We start from the raw sequence: 20359 nt of genomic DNA on the forward strand, positions 1-20359 counted from the left end.
AGCCCCTCATCATCTTTGTGGCCTCCTCTGGCCTCCTCTGTTGCTCCAACAGGTCCATGTCTTTCTTGTGCTGGGGGCCCCAGAGCTGAACTCCCTGGTGGGCAGTGAGAGGGACGTGGGCCATTGGAGAACCCTGGCAGCAATGACAGCCGATGTCAGCCTGGGCTGGATGAACAGGGAAGAGCCAGAGGTCAAGGGGAGCCATTATCTCCCTCTACTCAGTACTCGTTGGATCACATGTAGATACTGCATCCTGCATTGGGCTCCCCAGTATGGGATATCAATCAGGTGGATCAAATTTGGGGGAGGCCACTGAGAGGGAGTGGCTTGAGCACTGGCTGTGTGAGGGGAGGCTGGGGCAGCTGGGCTTGCTCAGCCTGGAGCAGAGATGGCTTTGGGGAGGGGACAGACCTTAGAGAAGCCCCTGCTGCCCCTGGGGAGATCACTGAGGAGGTGGCACAGCAGAGGACAAGAGACAATTGGCGTAAGTTGAGAGCAGAGAGACTCAGCCTATGGCACATTCCTCATGAGGAGGTCAGGCAGAGGCACAGGCTGCCCCAAGAGATTGTCTAGTCTCCATCCTCAGAGATTTTCAAGCCCTGACCGGATGAAGATGGCCTGGTCTGACCTCAAAGCCAAGCTGCTGTTGGAGCAGAGGTCTCCTGAGGTCCTTATCAGCCTGAGCTGCCCTGCAATGAAGCCACGAGATTTCTGTCCCTTCTTCCAAATGTCACTGAGACGTTAGAAAGGTCAGAGGTCCCCTGGGGACACGAGTGACCTAATGGGTGCACAGAGATCTAGACAGAAACACTGCCTTAGCTCACAAACCATGTTTCCTTCTGAAACCAGGCTGAGGGACTGTGTCACCAAACTCAGGTGCCACACACACTGGCTGTAGTAATTAAGGTTGAAAGGCAGTGGTGAGTCTCACACCCTGTCACGCTGCACGTGGCAGCCAGGCTCTGCTCAGGCCTAATTCCAGCTAAAGTGATCTTCACGTGGAGTTCATCACCTTGTAAACCTGCTCATCAAATACCACCCTTGGCCCCTGCATGGAGTATCATCAGCTCCTTGAGGCAAGTGGTAGGCATACGGCTGGTTAATATGTCTATTGTAAAGATACAGCCACTGATAGTACTGGTGTTCTGGAGACTCCTGAGCTGGCAGGACGGCAGAAGGCAGCAGGATCCGCATCGCTGCGGCAGCACATCCTCCCCCTGCACAAGGCAGGCCTGTGCCATGCAGCCGGCATGACCGCTGCTACAGCTGCGCGATGGAGCCAGGCTGGTGCCTCGCTTGGAGTCTATGGCACGTCCAGTAAGTGAAAAATACACACAGTGCCGGTACCTTTTTCATTTGAATGCAGAATTTATTTCAAACAAAGACTTTTAAATATGAAACTCCTATAAATTATGAACATTTATAGAATATACTTTTGCCAAGGAAAAAGCTTGGAAGAGTGAAGGTGTCAAAATCCAGCTCTGACAAACAGAATGGAGCTGGTTGCTATTCAAAGGGTATTCTCCCCTGTGTTTTCACACAATTGACTGTTTTACGGAATACCATTATTTGGTGTAAATATTACTTTACAGATCCTCAATGGCTGCAGTCTTCCACAGCTAATTTATGCCCCAAAGCAGTTTTTACTTGCTTCAATTAAATCAAGCTGTCTGATTTGCAGTACTTGCATTGCATAGCAAACGAAAAATAATGTATGCCAACAAGGTGAGAACTTAATCCAACTTCTGTTGTACAGGTAGAAAATATTTACAAGTAAAAATGTTCTAAACTGTCCCCTTCTAGTCAAGAAAGTGTCTGACCATTTACTACCCTTGTAAACATTTATTATATTATTCTTTACCTTACGTAGCTGCTATTCCCAGGGTTTGGATTAATGTATTTTGCAGAAATGTACAGCAACACATATTCCTCACTGATACTCAGCTGGTTTTATTGTCTTACTCTATGGAATCCTGTATGTATAGAATAGAGCCGTTTACAGAAAGACATTTCTCCTTAGAATACCACATTTTACAAACTGGAATTTCCCTCCAGCTTACATCCTTCCAAAACAGGCATGTCATAAAGATCAATTCTGACTATAAATACATAGTTTATATTAGTCCTTTTATGTACAACAACAAACAAATTACCCCAGTATGAAGATACTTACATATCGGTACAGATTTGAACTACAGACCCACTTCTTTAACGAAGTTTACAGTATAAAAAAAATAAGGATATCAGTTACCCACTATAATATTTTCATCATTTAGTTTCTTGTGGAGCAGTCAGTGATACAAGCATTGCTTGTTTTGTGTAAAATATATTATTATAGAATACCAGTATTCTGTCCTTCCACTTACAAAAATATAATTATGTCCCTCAGAAATCTTATTGAATTAAAAAGTGTATCAAAAATACAAGTCATCATTTTAGACCATATGTGAAATTAGAAATAAAGTAGAAGTCCATGTGTAATTATACACACAATACTATCTTCTGGCTCAGGGAGCCACTTCTGATTTTGCATTAAAAAAAAATCAAAGCTTAGTTAGAAATCTAATGGCCAGAGATGAGTTTTGGCTACTGAGTAATGATACTACATTATTAGTGTGGCCAAAGAACAGCCACTGGAAAATGTTTACAGATGTTCAGTTTGAAGGATATAAAATACCTTGGTGACAGCGGGAATGGTTGAAAAATACCCCAAAGCGATGGCCATTTAGCAAAAAGCAAAGAGCATTTCTTGCTGCTTGTGTTTGTTTTGTGTGTAAAAACCTGCCAGCCTGGCATGACCCACTTTGGGTGGTGCTGCCCTGAAGGAGCCTATCTGAGCAAAGGAGAACTTGGGGGCATTGCAAGTTGTGTTGGTTATGGTTGTCTTCCCACTACTAGGACAACTTAGGATTCAACCTATGAGGTTTATATAGGAAACAAATAGGGCACATCTTTTTACATTTTGCATGGTTTAAAGTGTTGGATTATTAATTCAAATGCATCTTTTCCTAAATCAAAAGGCAGAAATCTGGCCGTCCGTTTCAGCTGTAACCAAAGCTATGCTGCTGGGAATTTCCCATGTCTGAAAAGCAGATTTCCATGCTCAGCTGTGTTTCTTAACATCCTTAGGAATTGTGGTGGGTTTTGCAGTGCTGTGCCCTTTGCTGAGCTATTTCCCATGCATTAGCAGCACTTCTGTAACTCACATTGCTCACTGCTTTGGCAATGCTGTGGAGAAAAATCCTGGTGTGGAATCTGCCTCAACTGCACGTCAGAACAAATGCCACCAGGGACATTGCTGCTGTGCTTCCCAGGAAGGCAGAAAAAGAACATTTATACAGAATATGCTGTAAAAATGGAACAGGTTTTGTTCTGTGAGGGTGTTTGTTAGGTGGGATGGATTGACATTATCATTCTTAATCTGGTAAATGAGGAAAAATGGAGAAACAATAATTTATCAGCAAAGTAACCTCTTGGTTTTCTGTTAAGTCCTGTAAGAAAAAGTAGCTCAAGTTAGAATTTATCCATTCCCACTTAGCTGGCAGGAGCCTACGCCACTGCTTGCTGACTCAGAGGAAAGCCATCTCTGGAGTTACACTGCCCAAAGCTCCACAGCTGTTTACCTTCTATTATTTTGGGAACGGATTTTTTAACATTCCTTTTCCCTGCTAGGAGAAACAACAACAGTGAAGCCACCTATGTAATGCAAAACTCAAATGTTCAGCTAATGTAACATACTAACTTCTTCAAAACTAACGAAGTCGTACCAATTTATAGCAGCACAAGAACTGGCTCAAAGTATTTTACATGTTTTTGCCTGCCCAGAAACCATCGAGCTATCATGCCATCTTAGTACCATGGGCCCTTCATAGCTCAGATTCCTTATCTACCTCATCTAGGTAGTATTCATCATCAGTGGTGGTATCACTGTCTGAGTCTGAATAAGCTGCTGGGTCTTCCTGGTAAATATCAGCCAGTTCTCGGGGGGAAGAAGCAGCCGATGACATTTTGCTCCCAGCAGAACTTGAGCTCAGAAGCTCAGCCCTGTTTATAGAAGGGGTCTCTCCATCTCTGAGAGCACCAGGGTTATTAAGGAGACAAGGTCTCCATAATCGCCCCTCTGTGAGCGACCTCTTGATATTTTCCAGGAAAGCCAACTGTTGTTCTTTGCCAAATATACCAAATTCAACAGAAGGATACATCAGATTTCTAGTGCTGTAACATTTTTCATCATCTGATGCCCAGTTTTCATTTTCATCACAAGACAACAGCTCCGAGTAAGATTTAAATCTCTTCCCATGTATGCCCTCTTTTGGTAGAATATTGCTTCCTGAGGCAAAGGTCTCATGGGAATCTGGAGCACAAATACCCTCAGAGAGGTGACGCTCACGCTGACTTTTGGCATGACTCTTGTGCAACTGAGAGCTGTGCAAGTTAGCATTTTTTAAGCTCGCAGACTGAGAGGTGTTTTGGCACCGACCAGGCACTGTCTGGGAAGTCAGGTTTTGCTCTGGATATATGTCTGCCTGCAAGCAGCTATTTACATACGTGTTTGAGTTTTTGTCAGTTAAAAGTGGCAAGGGAGGACTGCAGGCATGACTTCTAGCTCTTCTTTTCTCATCATCCAGAGCGTCTGATGTAGTAGCACTGGGAGAGATGGGCTGGCTCTTGCTTTCTAATCTGAGATCAAGAGTTTGGGAATTCTTATTTCTTGTGGGTACTGCTTTATCTGGAAAGAGAGTTGTAAGACTTGGCCTATTTTCCACTTTCACTGTAGTTTTTTTGCGACTGATGGCTTCCTTCTGGGTGTATGAGCTTGTAAAAGACCTCCAGTTGGCGTTATTAACACGCAAAGAAGGATCATTCTGATTTTCAGTCTTCTTATTCTCAGTTGTTCTTGGTCTTGGCATATTCTTATCAGGGTCCAGACTGTGATTCTGATTTTTGTCATCTGACTGCAGGAATGGCTGATGGGAATCTGCTGGAATCAGTAAGTCAAGGGGCATGTTGTCCTCTAAAGAAGTAGCACTTCCATCATTCTGTGAAAAAATGTTACTTATGTGCGGTTTGGGGGGTAAGTTTTTACTTGAAAATTTTCGACTTGTTTTGTAAACAGCAGCCAGTTTATTTTTAATTGAAGGTCTGTTTTTCCTTTTTTCTATATCTTTGACTTTGTCTCTTGTGCAGTCAGAGAGAAGCTTGTTCTCGTCTTCTGCACTCGGTGTTATCTTCTGATCTTGTGTTACCCTGAGGACTTTATCTTTACAGTTCATGGTCAGGCTGCCTTCACTGTGCCTCTCTGATTCTTGCAAACCACTATAATCTTTACCCATCTGAGTACCCTGTGAGCTTTGCTCTCTTTTAATGTTTGAATTCTTTACTTCATCTGTATCTGTGCTAACCACTTTGTCAAGCTGAAGTGCTATATCAGCACTGCGAGCTGTGCTTACCTCAGATGCTTTGCCCTGAGACTCTGACAGCACTTTGCTACGAGAGTTTAAATCATTTGCATTTTTTCTTGAACTGTCAGCCCTTAATTGCAGTCCACTACATTTATTGTTATACAGAGGGCTGGCTTGGTGTCGGAAATTTAATCTCTGTTTGACTTCCGTGCTATCCCTGTACCTGTCTTCTGCAGGAGAAAGCGGCACATCAGCACGCTCTGTGTTACTGCTCCTTCCAAGGGAATTTTTCTCTCCTGAACGGAGGAGTGAACTGTTCAGATTTTTATTGGTTTTCACTTTAGGGGCCTGACAGCAGTTTTCAGAGTTTCGCTTCTGTATTATATTTTTATTTGTTGAAGTAGAATACAAAGGCTTCTCTAAATGTCTGCCTTGCTTGGGAGGGATTGATAAAGTGGACGTTAGTGGTGCGGCTGTCTGTAGAATTTCCTTCCTTTCTTTTAGACATATTTCTGTATTTTGGCTGCTTGAAGCATCAGAAATGGCCTTACCTGACTTAGCCACTATTGGAGTGGCTTGTGTCACCATGTCATTTTCTGCTAATGAAGGATCTGCTGAACTATCTTTCCTGTTATGTACCATACTCATCGACTTTGGAGTACATATCTTCTCAGAGCTAGGAGATAAATGGGAATTCTCTTCCTCACTATCAACAGCAGTTCCTAAGTTCTGAGGTGTGACCAAAGCTGAAGACACTTGGTCAGAAGAATATGAAGGCACCTCCTTTTCCACAGTACTGGGGGAAAAAATATTTGCTAAACTCACATGACCTTCATTTTTCTTGTTTTGTATTCTTGGTGAATGAGCATTTTCTTTGGGACAAGGTAAATCTGCATCCTCTGGATTATCTCTAAAGAGGTTACAAAATGTCCTTGAATGCCTCCGTGGTAATGTGTAATAAATCGAAACTAGTTCATGATACTTGACATGATCTTCATCAACACAAACTGTAAATGTGCTTGTAGTTTTGTATTTCTGCAAAAAATTTCCCCTGTCATTACAATCTGAAAACACAGAGGATTCTTCTCTGCTTAGATGTTTACACCTATCTGTCAGTTCAACTGACGTGTTACTACTTACTGAATCATTAGGACTTTTGGTTAAAGGACTGGAGTAATCTTTTTGTTTGTTACTTGTAGCAGCATGTAATGATGCTGATGCTGAAAAGGAATGTTTTGAGTCTAAACAAGACACATCTCTTTGATTAAAACAAAAGGCATCAGCTCTACGTGGGGTTTCAGACCTTAAATAATTGTATGTTGTTCTACTTTCTCTAGGTAAAGAGATGGGCGTATCTGACATAATACTACCAGCAATGCTAGCTGATTTTCTGGGTAAAGTGTAATAAACAACAAGTGGGTCAGGAGATTTGAGGCTGTTTCTTCTGGGGGAGCCAGTAATGCTGCAGCTACTGGTGTGTCTCAGCAAGCTGTCTTGCTTGTGAAACCTTTCAGTACAAGGTGAATTACTCCTTATTTTTCTGCTTTCTTTTTCAAGGCAAAAATAACTTAAACTATGATCAGAGGTTTTGGTGTCTCCATCAAAGCTGTGCATATAAATATTTCCAGATTTTCCATTTTGTAAAGAACTAGTAGTGAATTGTCCATTACAGTCCTTAGTATCTAAAGTGCCTGTATTTTGCAGTGGTTTCTGTGCAATCTTTTCAGTAACACCTATTCTGCTCGCTTGGGCTGGTTTTTCACCTTCTGCTTGAGAGTCAGTAACTGTGCTGCTTACTGAAGAGCTAGTTAATGTTCTTAAACATTTAGAAATGCCTTTATGAGAAGGTGCTTGTGGAGAGCTTTGTGAGGAGCTAGATGGACATACAGGAGGACAGGGCAACGTGCCTTGACAGTTTGCTAATTTTTCAGTGGAAGGAGCAGAAGCAACATTCAGCAGTGAGGAGTGTTTCTGTGGAGTAGCTTGGTTAATGGCTTCTGTACTCAGATTATCCTGTTTGGTGCTCTCTTTTTTTGCTGCATAGTGCAGATTATGTTCCCAGTCTTTCTGACTTGGAAGGAAAGGTTCCTTTTCACTCTCATCAGCTGTCAAAATACCCGCAGGCTGTCTGAACACACTGTTGGGTGGGCAATCGTTTCCCTTCATTTGTACATTTTTTTTGTCACAGTTTGACATACACATTTTTGCAGTATCTCCTCTGGCAGTGACTTGGGTTTGTCTCTTTGATCTCATTGTGTTGAAGAGAGATGCATCACTCTGCAACATGGCAGAAGCAGGACTGTTAGAGGGAAAACTCTGGTTGTTGATGTAGTTTGTATCTGTTTGTTGAGAAACTGACTGTAGTGGCATGTTTTCACCTGGCAGTTTTGTACCTTCAACCTTTTCTAGTTGTGTAAAGTCCGCTTTAGTGCTTCTTTGCATAATGTCAACTGAATTCCTGTTCAGTCCCATAGGTTTTATTTGGTCCTTCACATTAGGAAAGACTGACTCATCAGTTCTGGTACTACATGCAGAAACCGAAGAGTTACAACTTAGCCAAGGCTGACAGCCCTCAGTGAATTCTGAAAATGTTCTACTTGCACTTCTTGTTATCCTTTTGATATTCATATTTTCTGGAGAATACATGTCAAAATCATTCTGCAGGCGCTGCGAGCCAAACTTGGCATTCTTTGTATGTGCCCACTGTTGCTCATTTAAATTGGCCATCATCGCTTCAAAGCTGGCATCAGGGGAAATAAATGCTTCATCACTGTAGTACTGAGGAATATCACTCCAAGAAGGACAGCTGTCTTTTTTTCCATAAGGAGAATTTTTTTGGTTTGCATACAACATGCCATGAGAAGAAGTATCTCTATAGTAGGATCTAGAGAGATTGTTTTCTGATTTGTAGAATGGATAATTTTCCCAGTTATCAAAGGGCAATGGAGAAGTAGCTTTGTCAGGGCAACTAACTCTACTAAAGCAATTACTGCTTGAAATAGATCTTCTGTAGTGGTGTTTTGAGTGGTAACATCCGTATTTCTTAGTTTCTTGCAAAGCACTGGAATATCTGCCAGGGTCTGTAGCATGAAACTCCATCAGTGACTGGGTTCTAAACATTTTTTCTTGGGTTGGTGTTTGTTCAGGGGAGTCTGGTGTGTTGTTCCATACAATAGAAGACAGAGGAATTCTCTTTGGGTTCTGTCGACTAAACCTTGGTACAAAGCCATTCTTGGTTCCCCTTGCCAATGGATGCTGTAAACTAGATCCTGATAGCTGATCAGAAGATACTGATGATAGACATCTCCAAAGGGAACATACAGAGTAACTTCTGCCAGCTGCATCCCTGTGCATACAACTTTTGTGCCTAAATCCACTGTTGTGTGTTACGGAAGGAGGATATAAGCTACCTTCTGAAGACCGCCCAAAAGAAACAGAAGGCAGCCTGCTGCTTAGCAGATGAGGATTTCCATCAACTGGGTCGCCATATCTGTGGTCATCTTGAAAGGCTTTCTGGTGCCAGTTTATATATGCACTGTGTAATTTCCTTGGTCTGATGAAAATCTTGTGTTCATCTTTGGCTCTTATTGTTCTCAGTCCATCTGGGAAAAGTGTGCTAGGCATGTCATTCCAGTCACTTCTGCGTTGCCCCCTACTAGCAGTCTGCCTCTTTGGGGTAGGGAAGGCAGTACTGTATTGGACATTTGATGCACTGCTAGTAGGAACTGTCCTGTCCAGTGGGTCCTGGGCTTGTTCCTGGGCCAGCTGGTCATCCAGATCATTGAGAACTGTACAGGCAAAAAAACAAATGTATTTGGTTTTGTTTAATAATTTCTATTTATGTTTAAAAGTTTCATATACGACAATTAATGATCAGAACTAGATTTAAAAGGAGTCAGCTTCTCAGCATTCAAAACCCTCCCCAAAACACACATTCTTCCTCCACAGGACCTGTAAACAGTCACCCATTATGACTGCAAGGAAAAAAATGTGCTGCTCTATGACCGGTCTTAAAACTGCTCTTTATGTAAATGTTAGTCTTTATGCCATTTAAAAGAAAACCAAAACAAATTGAAGTCTGAATTCTTACTCACGCACTACGTGTGTGTGCGTGTAAACTTTCCAAATCCAGTTTGTAAGCAAAAAATCCCTGAAAAGAATTCACTGGGTAGACATGGACCTTTACATATGTTCATAAAGCACAGTTATGATGCAACTGTAAGAAAACACAGAATCCTGCAAACCAGCAAACAAACTGGTTTCAGTAGCCTGGCATGTCCACTGTCTCATTCAGAAAAGAACTTTTGCACTAAATTGTAGATTATTACTTTAAAAGGAGCACTGAAAATGGCATTTTCTGGATAGAAAAGGGTAATGAAATAGTTAAGAACCCATGATTTGTCTCATGAACTGGAATTAAACACTCTACAGCTCAATTAACCAAGATATACTGTTGTAAGACCAACAACAATGTATTTAAAGTATTTTATTGGCAACAACAATTACACCTTTGCTAGCTGTATTCTTTTTGTGTTTTGAAAATAGCACATGTAAGATATAAACACAAATGGATATGGCTGGTTTGCCAGAGCATTTCCTGATTCATTTCAATAAAAAAGACTGACTGATCAGTCATTACAGATCTGCACTAACAGTACAGAATCATTAAGAAAGCATTGCTAGGTATGTATAGTTGGAATAAAAGGTGATATGAAAGTAGTAAAATTTACTTTTTTTCTAAAAGTTTCTCTTTAGCACAGAAGAGAGAAGCCTCCTGAGAGTCAGCTTAGAAGAAGAAAAAAGATAAGTTGTTTCTGAGTCTTGCATTTGGAGGACATCATCCAAGCTATGTACAGTTTTAGGCTGTCAGTGGACAAGTGTGCAGAGTTATTACTGACATGTAAGCAGAGAGGTGTGTGAGTTTCAGAAGAACCACTACAGTGGTTCACCATGCAGTAGTACACAATGAAGTGGTTCTCATCTTCCAGCGCTGCCAACTCACCCACTGCTTCCCAAACATGCTTTCAGCCTCTGATTTCTTGTAATTTTGGGTGGTAGAAAGTAATATTCATGGACATTTGTCTGCACAGATCTGAGAGAGCTTATGGAAGAACACCTCAGTACTCCCATAGGCTGGGTCTGATCTTGCCTTGCTTCCCAGCAGTGAGAAGGGAAAAAAGAACAGGTTTTGAGTGTTCTGTAAGGGCTCCCAGAAAGCTAACTGAATGCCACAATACCTTTTGCTTCTGTGGATTGAGGCCTTACAGTTCACAAAACCAGGCCCAATAATTCATCGTTATCAAAACTATGCACAGGAAACTGGGATGAAATTCTCTCATAACTGTGTCTGCATTTAAAGGATGCAATATGGGCTCCTGTCAGAATCAGAAGAGAAATGTACGCTCTTAAGGTGTGATTCTTCTGAACTGCATCAGTATGAGATGAAACGCACTCTAAGAGTGACCAGTGACATGTTTTGAAGTGTCAAAATACACAATACAATACAGTAGACATTATGCTGTCAGATGAAGCCAGCAAAAAGTAGCCACTATGGTAGAAAGTAGTAGCTGTATCTTTACAACCTATGCGTTTGCAGAGAATGCTCTGAAACCAATCATCACAGTCACTTCTGGTAACAATAATATGAGAACAAAGTAAGGACACCCACTTACCACTGAAAAACTCCTTCTCTAGCTGTTCACTCCATTCCTGTGTACTTTCCTCCATCATTTCATTTTGGTTTGCATCAAAAGTATGACCGTCTGTTTCAGTTGCCATTGGGGAATTACACGTTTCAGCCTGTTAAAAATTGTAAGGCAAATGATTTTAGTTTTACATGTGGGTTTAGATCATGTTTCACATGTCACATCACAAATTGTGCCACAAGTCACAGAGGTCAGTAAATTCTCTGTAGGTCCATTAAATGCAGTATTACTAAAATATACCACTGAGGATTGTAAAGTTGCATGCATTTTAGAGACTTTTACATATCTAATAAGGAGATTTGCTCATCCTCTCCTCATTCTGTAGCGTGTTTTGGATACATGAGTTATAATGACCTTAAAAAGTAACAGGCATAGTTTGCTTATTTTGTCCATATGCATCCTTACTGCACTGTATCTCTTAATTCAGTTTTTCCTAATCATCTGTTCCTTAACCAGCACATTTTAAAGTTCACACACTCACTTCCCAACAGAGATTTAATAATTTAACACCACAGTCAATTTTCATATTGCAAGGCAGCACTTTAGGGGGCTGTGATAAATTACCTTAGCAGCAGGAAAAGTGTCATCCTATTCCCCATCTGAGTTTAGTTTACATGTTAAGATGGAGAGGTTCCTATCCCATCCATATTTCTCTCAGCTCACAGTCTCAGATTGTAGAAGTGCAGACAACTGCTGAACTGCTGATTTATTTTAGCTGAGAACCTTCCTACTTTTTAAATAAAACCCCTTACTACATTTTAGTTCTCAACATTCATAACAGTTTACTTGTCTAGCTGTGATAGTCTGTATATATAATAGGCACGATTCTCTGATAAGATCTTTGTTCTGTCATATATTAATATGGATTATCCCTTTGTTTTTGAAATATGAGAGAAGGCAGGTGGCCAATTTACCTTCTCTATACCTTTGATTATATACTGTATACCTTCTTAGTACCCTCTGTGGTTATACCATACAATTGAAGAGGAGGAAAGACACATTAGTAATATGGGGTAATAAAGTAATTAAAATAATAAATATCATCCTTGGAGGAAATCTTTTTATTTCAACAGCCTGCGCTTAAATTACACCAGAAATAAATCTGTTTTTTCACCCTTAAATTGAGCTTGTGCTTATAAAATGGAACATTCAGCCAAAAATAATTTCCTTCTGTCAAAATTTATATTTACACAGTAATTCTGCTCGTGGAAATGTTGCAGGAGAGGCTCTAGCTTATTGCCTGCCTAAGTCAGCTACACTTTTTCATCCTTGTATGAATGAAAAGAAACAAAGTAAATACGTTAGATTTTTTATTCAGTGTGAGTTTGGACCTATTTGCAGGTTGGTTACAGTTGCCAAAATAAGTGAGGGTTTTGGCCTAGGACATTATCCATGCAATTATTCCATCATTAAAAGAGAACTGAAACCTGGTCAGAGCTAGACTTAGGGCTTACTTAGGAAAGCTTTGGACTTCTACAGTTAACAGAGCCAAGGTCATTCTACTCCATTCAACAGGTTCACAACACAGACACTTTACTCAGCATTTAAAACAATAACTGCAAGAATACTATTTAAACAGGTGTTCTATCACCAGCCTAAACAAAGGGGACTAGGTTTTGAGAAATCTGTGGTTTAAACATTGCTGACAATAAAGTTGATGACTTACCGTTGCCATTTCTTCCACTTTCAAAGATGGGCTAGCAGAACTGTCACATCTGTAGGTAGAAGGATTTACATGTTGGCTTTGAAATGGAATACAATGTAATTTTACTAGATAGTAAATATCCAGCAGTTTCTCTTTAATAACTATTGAGAAGTATCTGAAAAAGACTGCTGTATGAAGAAACCATCCTTCCCCCCTCAAAAAAATCCTGCTAACAATGAAATGCTGGGGAAATGTACTGTTCAGTTTGGCCTTGTCAGCTTGCAAATGTTGCAGCTGCACAGCCAAGAATGAACTCAGCCTACTGATATCTCAATGTCTGCAACAGCCATAAAGTAATTGTTTCAATGTAGCTTTATGATAAGATGTTATTACTTCTCTTTCCAAACAACAATTTAGTAGGTACTACAAAGTTAGCTTTGGCTACTTCTAAATCTGTAAGGGGGTTGGCATCTGCAATTCTATTACTTTTGCATTTCACCATGCTCAGACACAGAACTCTGCCCCTGTGAATGTGGAGAGACAGACAGCAGATCCTTTTCAGTGTGAACTTTGGAAGTTCCTGCTACTCACCCCAAACAGCCTTTATTTACCAATTTGTAACACATGATAGAAGACTCGTCTGCTTTCCTAAGCTATACAGAACTGCAAGGGCTTGGCAGAGAACTGACTAGAGAGTCTGTGAGTAATGCCGTGGTTAGAACAAGCCAAAAGCCCTGAACATAAAAGGTATTCTGTTCTACAGGGTGACTTGCAGACATACAAATACAAAATAAACTAAAGAAACAAGAGCAGGACTTGACTTCACTGAGCCTGTTCCAGTCTGCAGCTCCTTATTTTACAACTAAGCAAACCCAGTCCCTTCAAAAGCCCTGAAGGAAATGTTGCTCAGCTTGTGTTTATTGCCAGTTCTTCCTGGTCTCAGAAACTTTTTTCCCAGGAAGTTAATTCTCGAGAGAAAGTGAAATAGAGAAAGATGGTTCTGCTCAGTCCTGTTTGTCTCAAAGTCTGTTTGAATGACCTTGTTCTTAGGCTCTTAAAACCTTCTTGGGCTCAGGTAAGACTACTTTATTGTGCTTCAACAGCAAGTATAAACCGGCTTGTTGGCAGGTTCTTTGTGGCCCAGCCTTTCCTCCTGTAGTGCTTTGTCATTTGTTTGCAATGTGCTTGCAGGCAGGGAAGAACAGTTGAAAGGTGCAATTTGTTTTTACTTCTGTAATTGTGAACTGTAAAACCAGGATTCCTCTCTGACATGGGGTCCAACTGAAACCAAAGGAAACAAGCCTGTTGACCTCAGTGGGCTTAGGATCCGGCCAGACAATCTGAATCCAAAATTCCTCATTTTACCTTGTAGCACTGAATATGAACAGCCATTAATTCAGTGGGTTACTGCTCCCTGTCAATGATGTTTACAGAACCTGGACTCAGAGATGTATCTATAGCTCTTCCTTTAAACTAGAATAATGTTGAATATGTTTTAATGCTTCTACAACAAATTAAGAAGGAAACCTGTGTTTCAGAGTTTTCACAATGATTTCCTGCAAACCAAGGTGAATGGAATTCTGTGGCTTAGCAAGTTACCTTAGTTTTAATTATATGCATAACAAAAATGTGAAAGCTTTGTTGGGAGCTTTCTTCTCCAGCTTTACTGTGCAAAGCTGTTCTGCAGTTCTCCCCACTTGGTGCTGTGCTTGGTGTTGTGTTAATTGCTCCTTGCAATGAAGCTACACAAAGTAGACATGTTAGTTAGAAATGTCTTCTGACAGTCTGAGCAAAAATGAAATTTTCATTTGCACCTCTGGCACTATTCTAAATTCCTCTTTGTTGTCACTGTTCTTTCAGAAATAACTGGTCACTGCCTCCTGCTTTATTTTGCTCCCTGGCAGCTTACACAGACAAGGTTATTTTAATCTTTTCCCTATGCCAATCCCTCCACGTCTCAAACGGCTTCATTATTTCTTCTGAATTCTTTTAAGTTTTTTTCAGCATTTCAAAATTAAAGTTTCGATTACTTCTAGAGAAATATTGCATAATTTTAAGGAAAAGTAATTCAGTTTCTTTTTTGATTAAGGATATTGAGCAATGTTTACATTATTTTGCACACACATGCACACATACATACACATGCATATACCTGTAAACATTATCATTCATAAACAAAAAAGAAGTTAAATTAATGCTCAAGTTAAGAAATATTCACCATCAGAAAAATACTACTCACTATGGAAAACAAGAAGTTATATTTTATGCTTTTTCACTTACGTACATATGTACCTTTTTATGACAACTGACTATAAGATTAAAAGTAAAAGATGATGCTACTTATGACTATCATCACTACTGGTAACAACACTATAAATCCATGAACTAAAATGTGCTGTGAATTGGTGTGTTCACCGAGGCACCTGTCCTCCCCAGACCATCCCTGCGTTGTCTAATGTCAGAGTGTACTCTATTTATTTCTGCACTTTTCTTACCAGTACTCCGTAAGAAGCCAGCTAAGCAACAAACACACAATTCAAACATGCTGAAAACAGAATTAACAGCATTTCTTTTCCAGTATGAATCACACTTACATATTAGAAAAGAATAAGGATGAATTCAAGAATCGCAAACACCTTTGAACCAAAAGCGATCAAACATTTCCCTACCTTCAGACTACAGTTACAAACCTTTTATTAGCATCTTCCGTGTCTCCACATAAGCACACTCTTTTTTGCAGCATCCACAATTTATTCTCACAGCACACCACCACCGCAGCTGATGAAACTGTCTCTCCAGTACAGAAAGGACCCTTAGCTATTTCAAAGCTTCTGCCAGTTAGGCTTACTTACAGGATTTACAGTGCTGCCTCCTATTGTGTTTCACTAGCTCTCCAAAATAACTCTACCTGGTGAGAGGCAGATTATTTCAGTGCTTTGCCTATGCATAAAGCAAACCACATGCCAGGGCAACACCTAGAAGAGGGTGGGGGAAGTTTTCAACAGAGAGGCGTGACTAGAAAATGTAGCAATCAGCTCAGTTACACGTCAGGATTGACTTGTTTATTTTTCAAGCTGTGCTCGGTAAGAAATCAAAGGCATCTGAGCTGGCGACATGGTAGATTTTCGGTGGAAAAGCCAGATAAACACATACTGTAAAAGCTGATGCAATGAGTAGGCATGGTTTATTTTTTTTGCCTTAGTTTAAGATATCATTTTGATGCTTAGCTTCTACAGCAAAGCCAAGACCTTCCCTTCTGCACTGGCCACCTTACCTTGCAGCAGCATACAGTGTCCTTGAAATCTGATTCTCAGTTACACAAGTGCCCCTTTACTCTGCAGAGAGGGCTGTGGTCTAGTGTTGGTATGTCCCAGCATAAGGGGCATTACTGTGTCACAGGAAAGAGGAGGGAGCAGATGACATGCACCGACCAGTGTTACAACTTTGCACATTTTTGTTTCTATGCTGCCTTGCCTTGCTATGTAGAATTGTTACCAGTAAACATCCACAAAGTTAACCTCATGGCCTCTATTCAAACCTCTTCTTAAATCTCCTGCTTTGATACAAACACTCCACAATGGAAAGCTGCTGTGCTACAAAACCTATGTATAAAATCATCATAATTTATTTAGAGGCTTGCATTCCCTGTCATTGTTTATTACAAGCTGTTCCTTGTAGCATAATGCCACCTAGGAGCCCCAGGCATGGACTGGAGACTCACAGTGTGAAAATCAGCTATTTGCGCCAAAGATCTTGCAGCTTCATACTTAAATTTCACAGCACTGCACAATGCACCTTTATCTGTGATTGCCAGACCCAAGCACTACCCTAAGATGCACACAAAAATATTTCACTCAGGTGTTGCTGACATACAACCATACAGGAGAAGTTAGGAGAAATCAGTCAGCCTAAGTAGCCTGAGTGTAGTCGCATCCCTCTGAGGAGCAGCTTTATCCCTGGGGATGGCAAGGGGGAAGGATGCTTTTCAAACAGCAGCTCTAGCACTGCGTATGAGACAATCTTTGGCTCTAACCTAATTGAAACCAAAGCCCTGACGAAGCATGGAAGACAAAAGCACTGGAGATACACCCTGTTTGTCCAGCTAGAGCCAAAGCTGCAGGCCTGCCTCTAGGCTGCCTCTGGGTTAGAAATGGTGGGAACTGATGCAGCAGAGCTGCCTGGGGCCACTACTCTCTGCCATGGCCTGGGAAAGCTATGCTTTTCTGTTGTATCACAGCCATAGGGCACCAGATCTCCCTACGCCATACAGCTGGTCCTCTTGAGAGAGAATTAAACAGAATGCAGCCACTGCTAAGTCTGGAGGCTTTCAAATACTCAAAACCAGTGGAGGGGAACCTCAATCCATTCCACTCCTACCAGTCAGATGCCACTGCCAGCAAGAGATGACCAGAGCCTGGAGAGGGATCACAGGTCGGCAGGAGAGCACCTGAAGAGCAGCACAAAGGAATTCCAGCCACTTGAGCCAGTAAGTCAGCTTCATCAGGAGCCCAGCTTAAATGCCTCTGTGCAAATGTATGTAGCATAGGGAATAAATGAGTTAAAATGTGCGCACACCTGCAGGGCTACGATCTTATTGGCATCATGGAGATGTGGTGGGATGGCTCCTATGACTGGAGTGTTGGAATGGAAGGATACAGACTCTTCAAGAAGGACAGGCAGAGAAGATGAGGAGGGGGTGTTGCCCTCTATGTCAGTGATCAGCTGGAGTGCATGGAGCTCCATGAGATAGGAGATAGGTGCAGCCTCACATTCACAAGCCCTGGTCCTCATGGGGGACTTCAACCACCCCGGTATCTGCTGGAGGGACAACACAGGAGGGCATAAGCAATCCAGGAAGTTCCTGGAATGCATCTATGATAGCTTCCTTCTCCAAGTGACAGAAGACCCAAAGAGGAGAGGTGCTATGCTGGACCTTCTTCTCACCAACAAGGCTGGGCTGGCAGGGAATGTGAAGCTCAAAGGTAGCCTGGGCTGCAGTGACCATGAAATGATGGAGTTTAAGATCCTTAGGACAGTGAGGAGGGTGCACAGCAAGCTTGCTACCCTGGACTTCAGGGGAGATAACTTTGGTCTCTTGAGGTATCTATCTGATTGGTAGGGTATCATGGGATAAAGCCCTGGAGATAAGAGGCTGTAAGTGTTCAAGGCCAGGTTGGATGGGGCTTTGAACAATCTGTCCAGTGGAAGGTGTCCCTGCCTGTGGCGGGGCGGGGGCTGGAACTAGATGATCTTTAAGGTCCCTTCCAACCCAAACTATTTTATGATGCTATGATTATGCAAAACCTGAGTAAAATAGATTGAGTCACGAGACTTTACCTATTATTTGCCACTTAGTCCTCATTCTTCTGACACAGAACAAATAATCTCTCATTACATGACCAAGTATAATCCCAGTCTTTCCAGTGAGGTGAAAGGCAAGAGACTGAAAAAATAATTTTAACGAAGTTTTCTAACAAAACACAGAACAATTATTAGACTTTTTTAAAGCTGGAAATAGTTTATGTTCTGATCATAGCTCACCGTGGTTGCTTCTGAGTCTGGTTTTTCCTTGATTTTCTAAAGGAGAAAAGCCAAGCAAAAGGTGATCTGAACCCCAGAAAGGAAGCCGAAGTGTTCTTTTGTGCTTGAGGATTTGTGCTGGATGACATTTTTAGTTCCTTATGATCTAAAAATATTATAAAAATTTGATTTGTTTCAAGGTCTCACAAATGCAGTGTTAAAATATACATAAAAAGTTATGTCTTCATAAAATTTTTTCCTTTGCTTACCTTTTATGCTCGGAAAACCCAGTTTTATTGACATTTTGGACAGACTATGTGATATGCTGGTTTGTAATGACTAACTAGAAGATTAAGAGAAAAATAAACAGGTCTAAAGTTTCAAAAAGTATCACTGGTTTTGGGTAATGCACGTGAGTTAATGAGGCTGCCTTTCAGAAAGTAATCAGCACTCAACCATTTGCAAAGCAGAACCATTTTAAAATACCAGCAAATTAGACACTTGAAAATTGAGGCACCCACCATCATTAGTCACTTTCTTTTCACCTGTGTAAGAAATATAAATATGGCAACCCTGAATATACAATGGCTTCATAGATTGTAATTTAACTACATAACAGTAATTCTGACTACGTGTCTTCTTGTATTACACAATTCTTTATGATGGGATTCCTATGACCATTGAAGTACATTTTTTCTGCTGCAACCTGTGTATAGGAACTGTGTTTTAAAGGCAAGATATTATGAATGATTTCCTTGGGAAGGTTAGAATTTGATTTCTTCAAATGCAACACAAATCCATCTGCCTCTAAAAGCAGCTGGCAATTATCTGTGAGGGAAAGGATGAGTATTGCTCACAGATTAGGGAAGAAACTGCAGGGTCTGCTATTAACACATGCCATGGGAAACAGCAGGACATAAGGAAAACAAGACTTCACTCAGAAATAAGACACTACATCTTTTTTTTTTTCTTTTCTCCATCTTTTCACATACCTGAAACAATATAGCAGCCTGAAAATGGCTTATCAAACGACTGTTGGAGAAAGCAAACCCAGAAATGAGAGCAAAGTGTCACTGATAACAACAGCAAGGGGCAGTATTTTGGACCTAGTCCAAACTGCAGTGAATAATTCATGTCATGTGATTTAAATCCTGTGTGTGATACATGGCTTTCACTTCAGCAACAATCTCTGTGTATTATGAAATGCTGCGTCCTACACCTCTTTCAAAGCCTAACCTCTTGGTGGCATTGTTTGACTTGGCAATGAAGGTGACATCAGCAGAGTCCTTATAGCACTCTGCCATGGCCAGGATGGTCTAAGGATGTAGACAAAGTAAGACTGATGGGTAGAAGTAGTACCTCCCCATCAGTGAAAGTTTACAAGATGAGACTGGACAGGGTGCTAGATAATCTCATCCAGTCTCCCTTTCTCATGAAAGGTTGAACCAGATAATCTTCCAATATCCTTCCAACCTCAGCCATTCTATGATTCTATGGGATAAGAATATCAGGGATTTTCTGTTGTGACTCCCAGCTGTGTTTTTACGAGACTCTGCTTAAGAAACATAGTCATTTTGAAATACATGTTTGGTAAAACTTTGACATGAGAAGAAAACTCAGTGCAATTTCAGAAACTCCTTAGCTACTACACTCTGAAATCCTCTAGCACACTGGCTTGGTGACCATTATCATATAGATAAGGAAATGGAAAAATGCAACTCACCAATGTTTTTGCTCTTCCTTAGCTGATGTTCCAGTGGTGGTTTTAGCATCCTAGTGACATCAATATAATTGTGAAATTTTTGTCTTTGCATTTCTTCAAACCATTCTCCAGTCACTCCCTGCAGCCCCGTTTCAGACTTCCTTCTCTTCAGAAGTTTGCTAGAAAGGAAAAAAAAAACAATAGCAAACAATTTATTTTTAAGCCATTTTTGATATTACGGGCACATCATTAGGAACTCTCCCTATTGCTCATTTAAGTATTTACAGTATATTTCTAATATAATGACTTTTTAAAAGATACAGTGGGACATGATACATTCACCGCAATCACATAAAAGTTTTAGTGACAGCAGAATTCTCCAGTT

General features: G+C 40.9%; 1 protein-coding gene across 1 annotated transcript; it reads right to left on the reverse strand.

The window, feature by feature from the left end:
• Positions 1 to 3866: 3866 nt before the first annotated feature.
• EXPH5 (exophilin 5) lies at positions 3867 to 20153 on the reverse strand (the record flags this gene model as incomplete). The annotated part of the gene is made up of 5 exons (XM_010022743.1): positions 3867 to 9190; positions 11075 to 11201; positions 12774 to 12822; positions 18294 to 18438; positions 19996 to 20153. Coding segments are annotated over 5 exons (5803 nt in total), but the record flags the coding sequence as incomplete, so codon positions are not given.
• Between the last annotated feature and the right edge of the window lie 206 nt (positions 20154 to 20359).

This window comes from Nestor notabilis, unplaced genomic scaffold, assembly GCF_000696875.1.
Source record: "Nestor notabilis isolate BGI_N333 unplaced genomic scaffold, ASM69687v1 scaffold14149, whole genome shotgun sequence".
In the NCBI taxonomy this organism is placed as follows: domain Eukaryota; kingdom Metazoa; phylum Chordata; class Aves; order Psittaciformes; family Psittacidae; genus Nestor; species Nestor notabilis.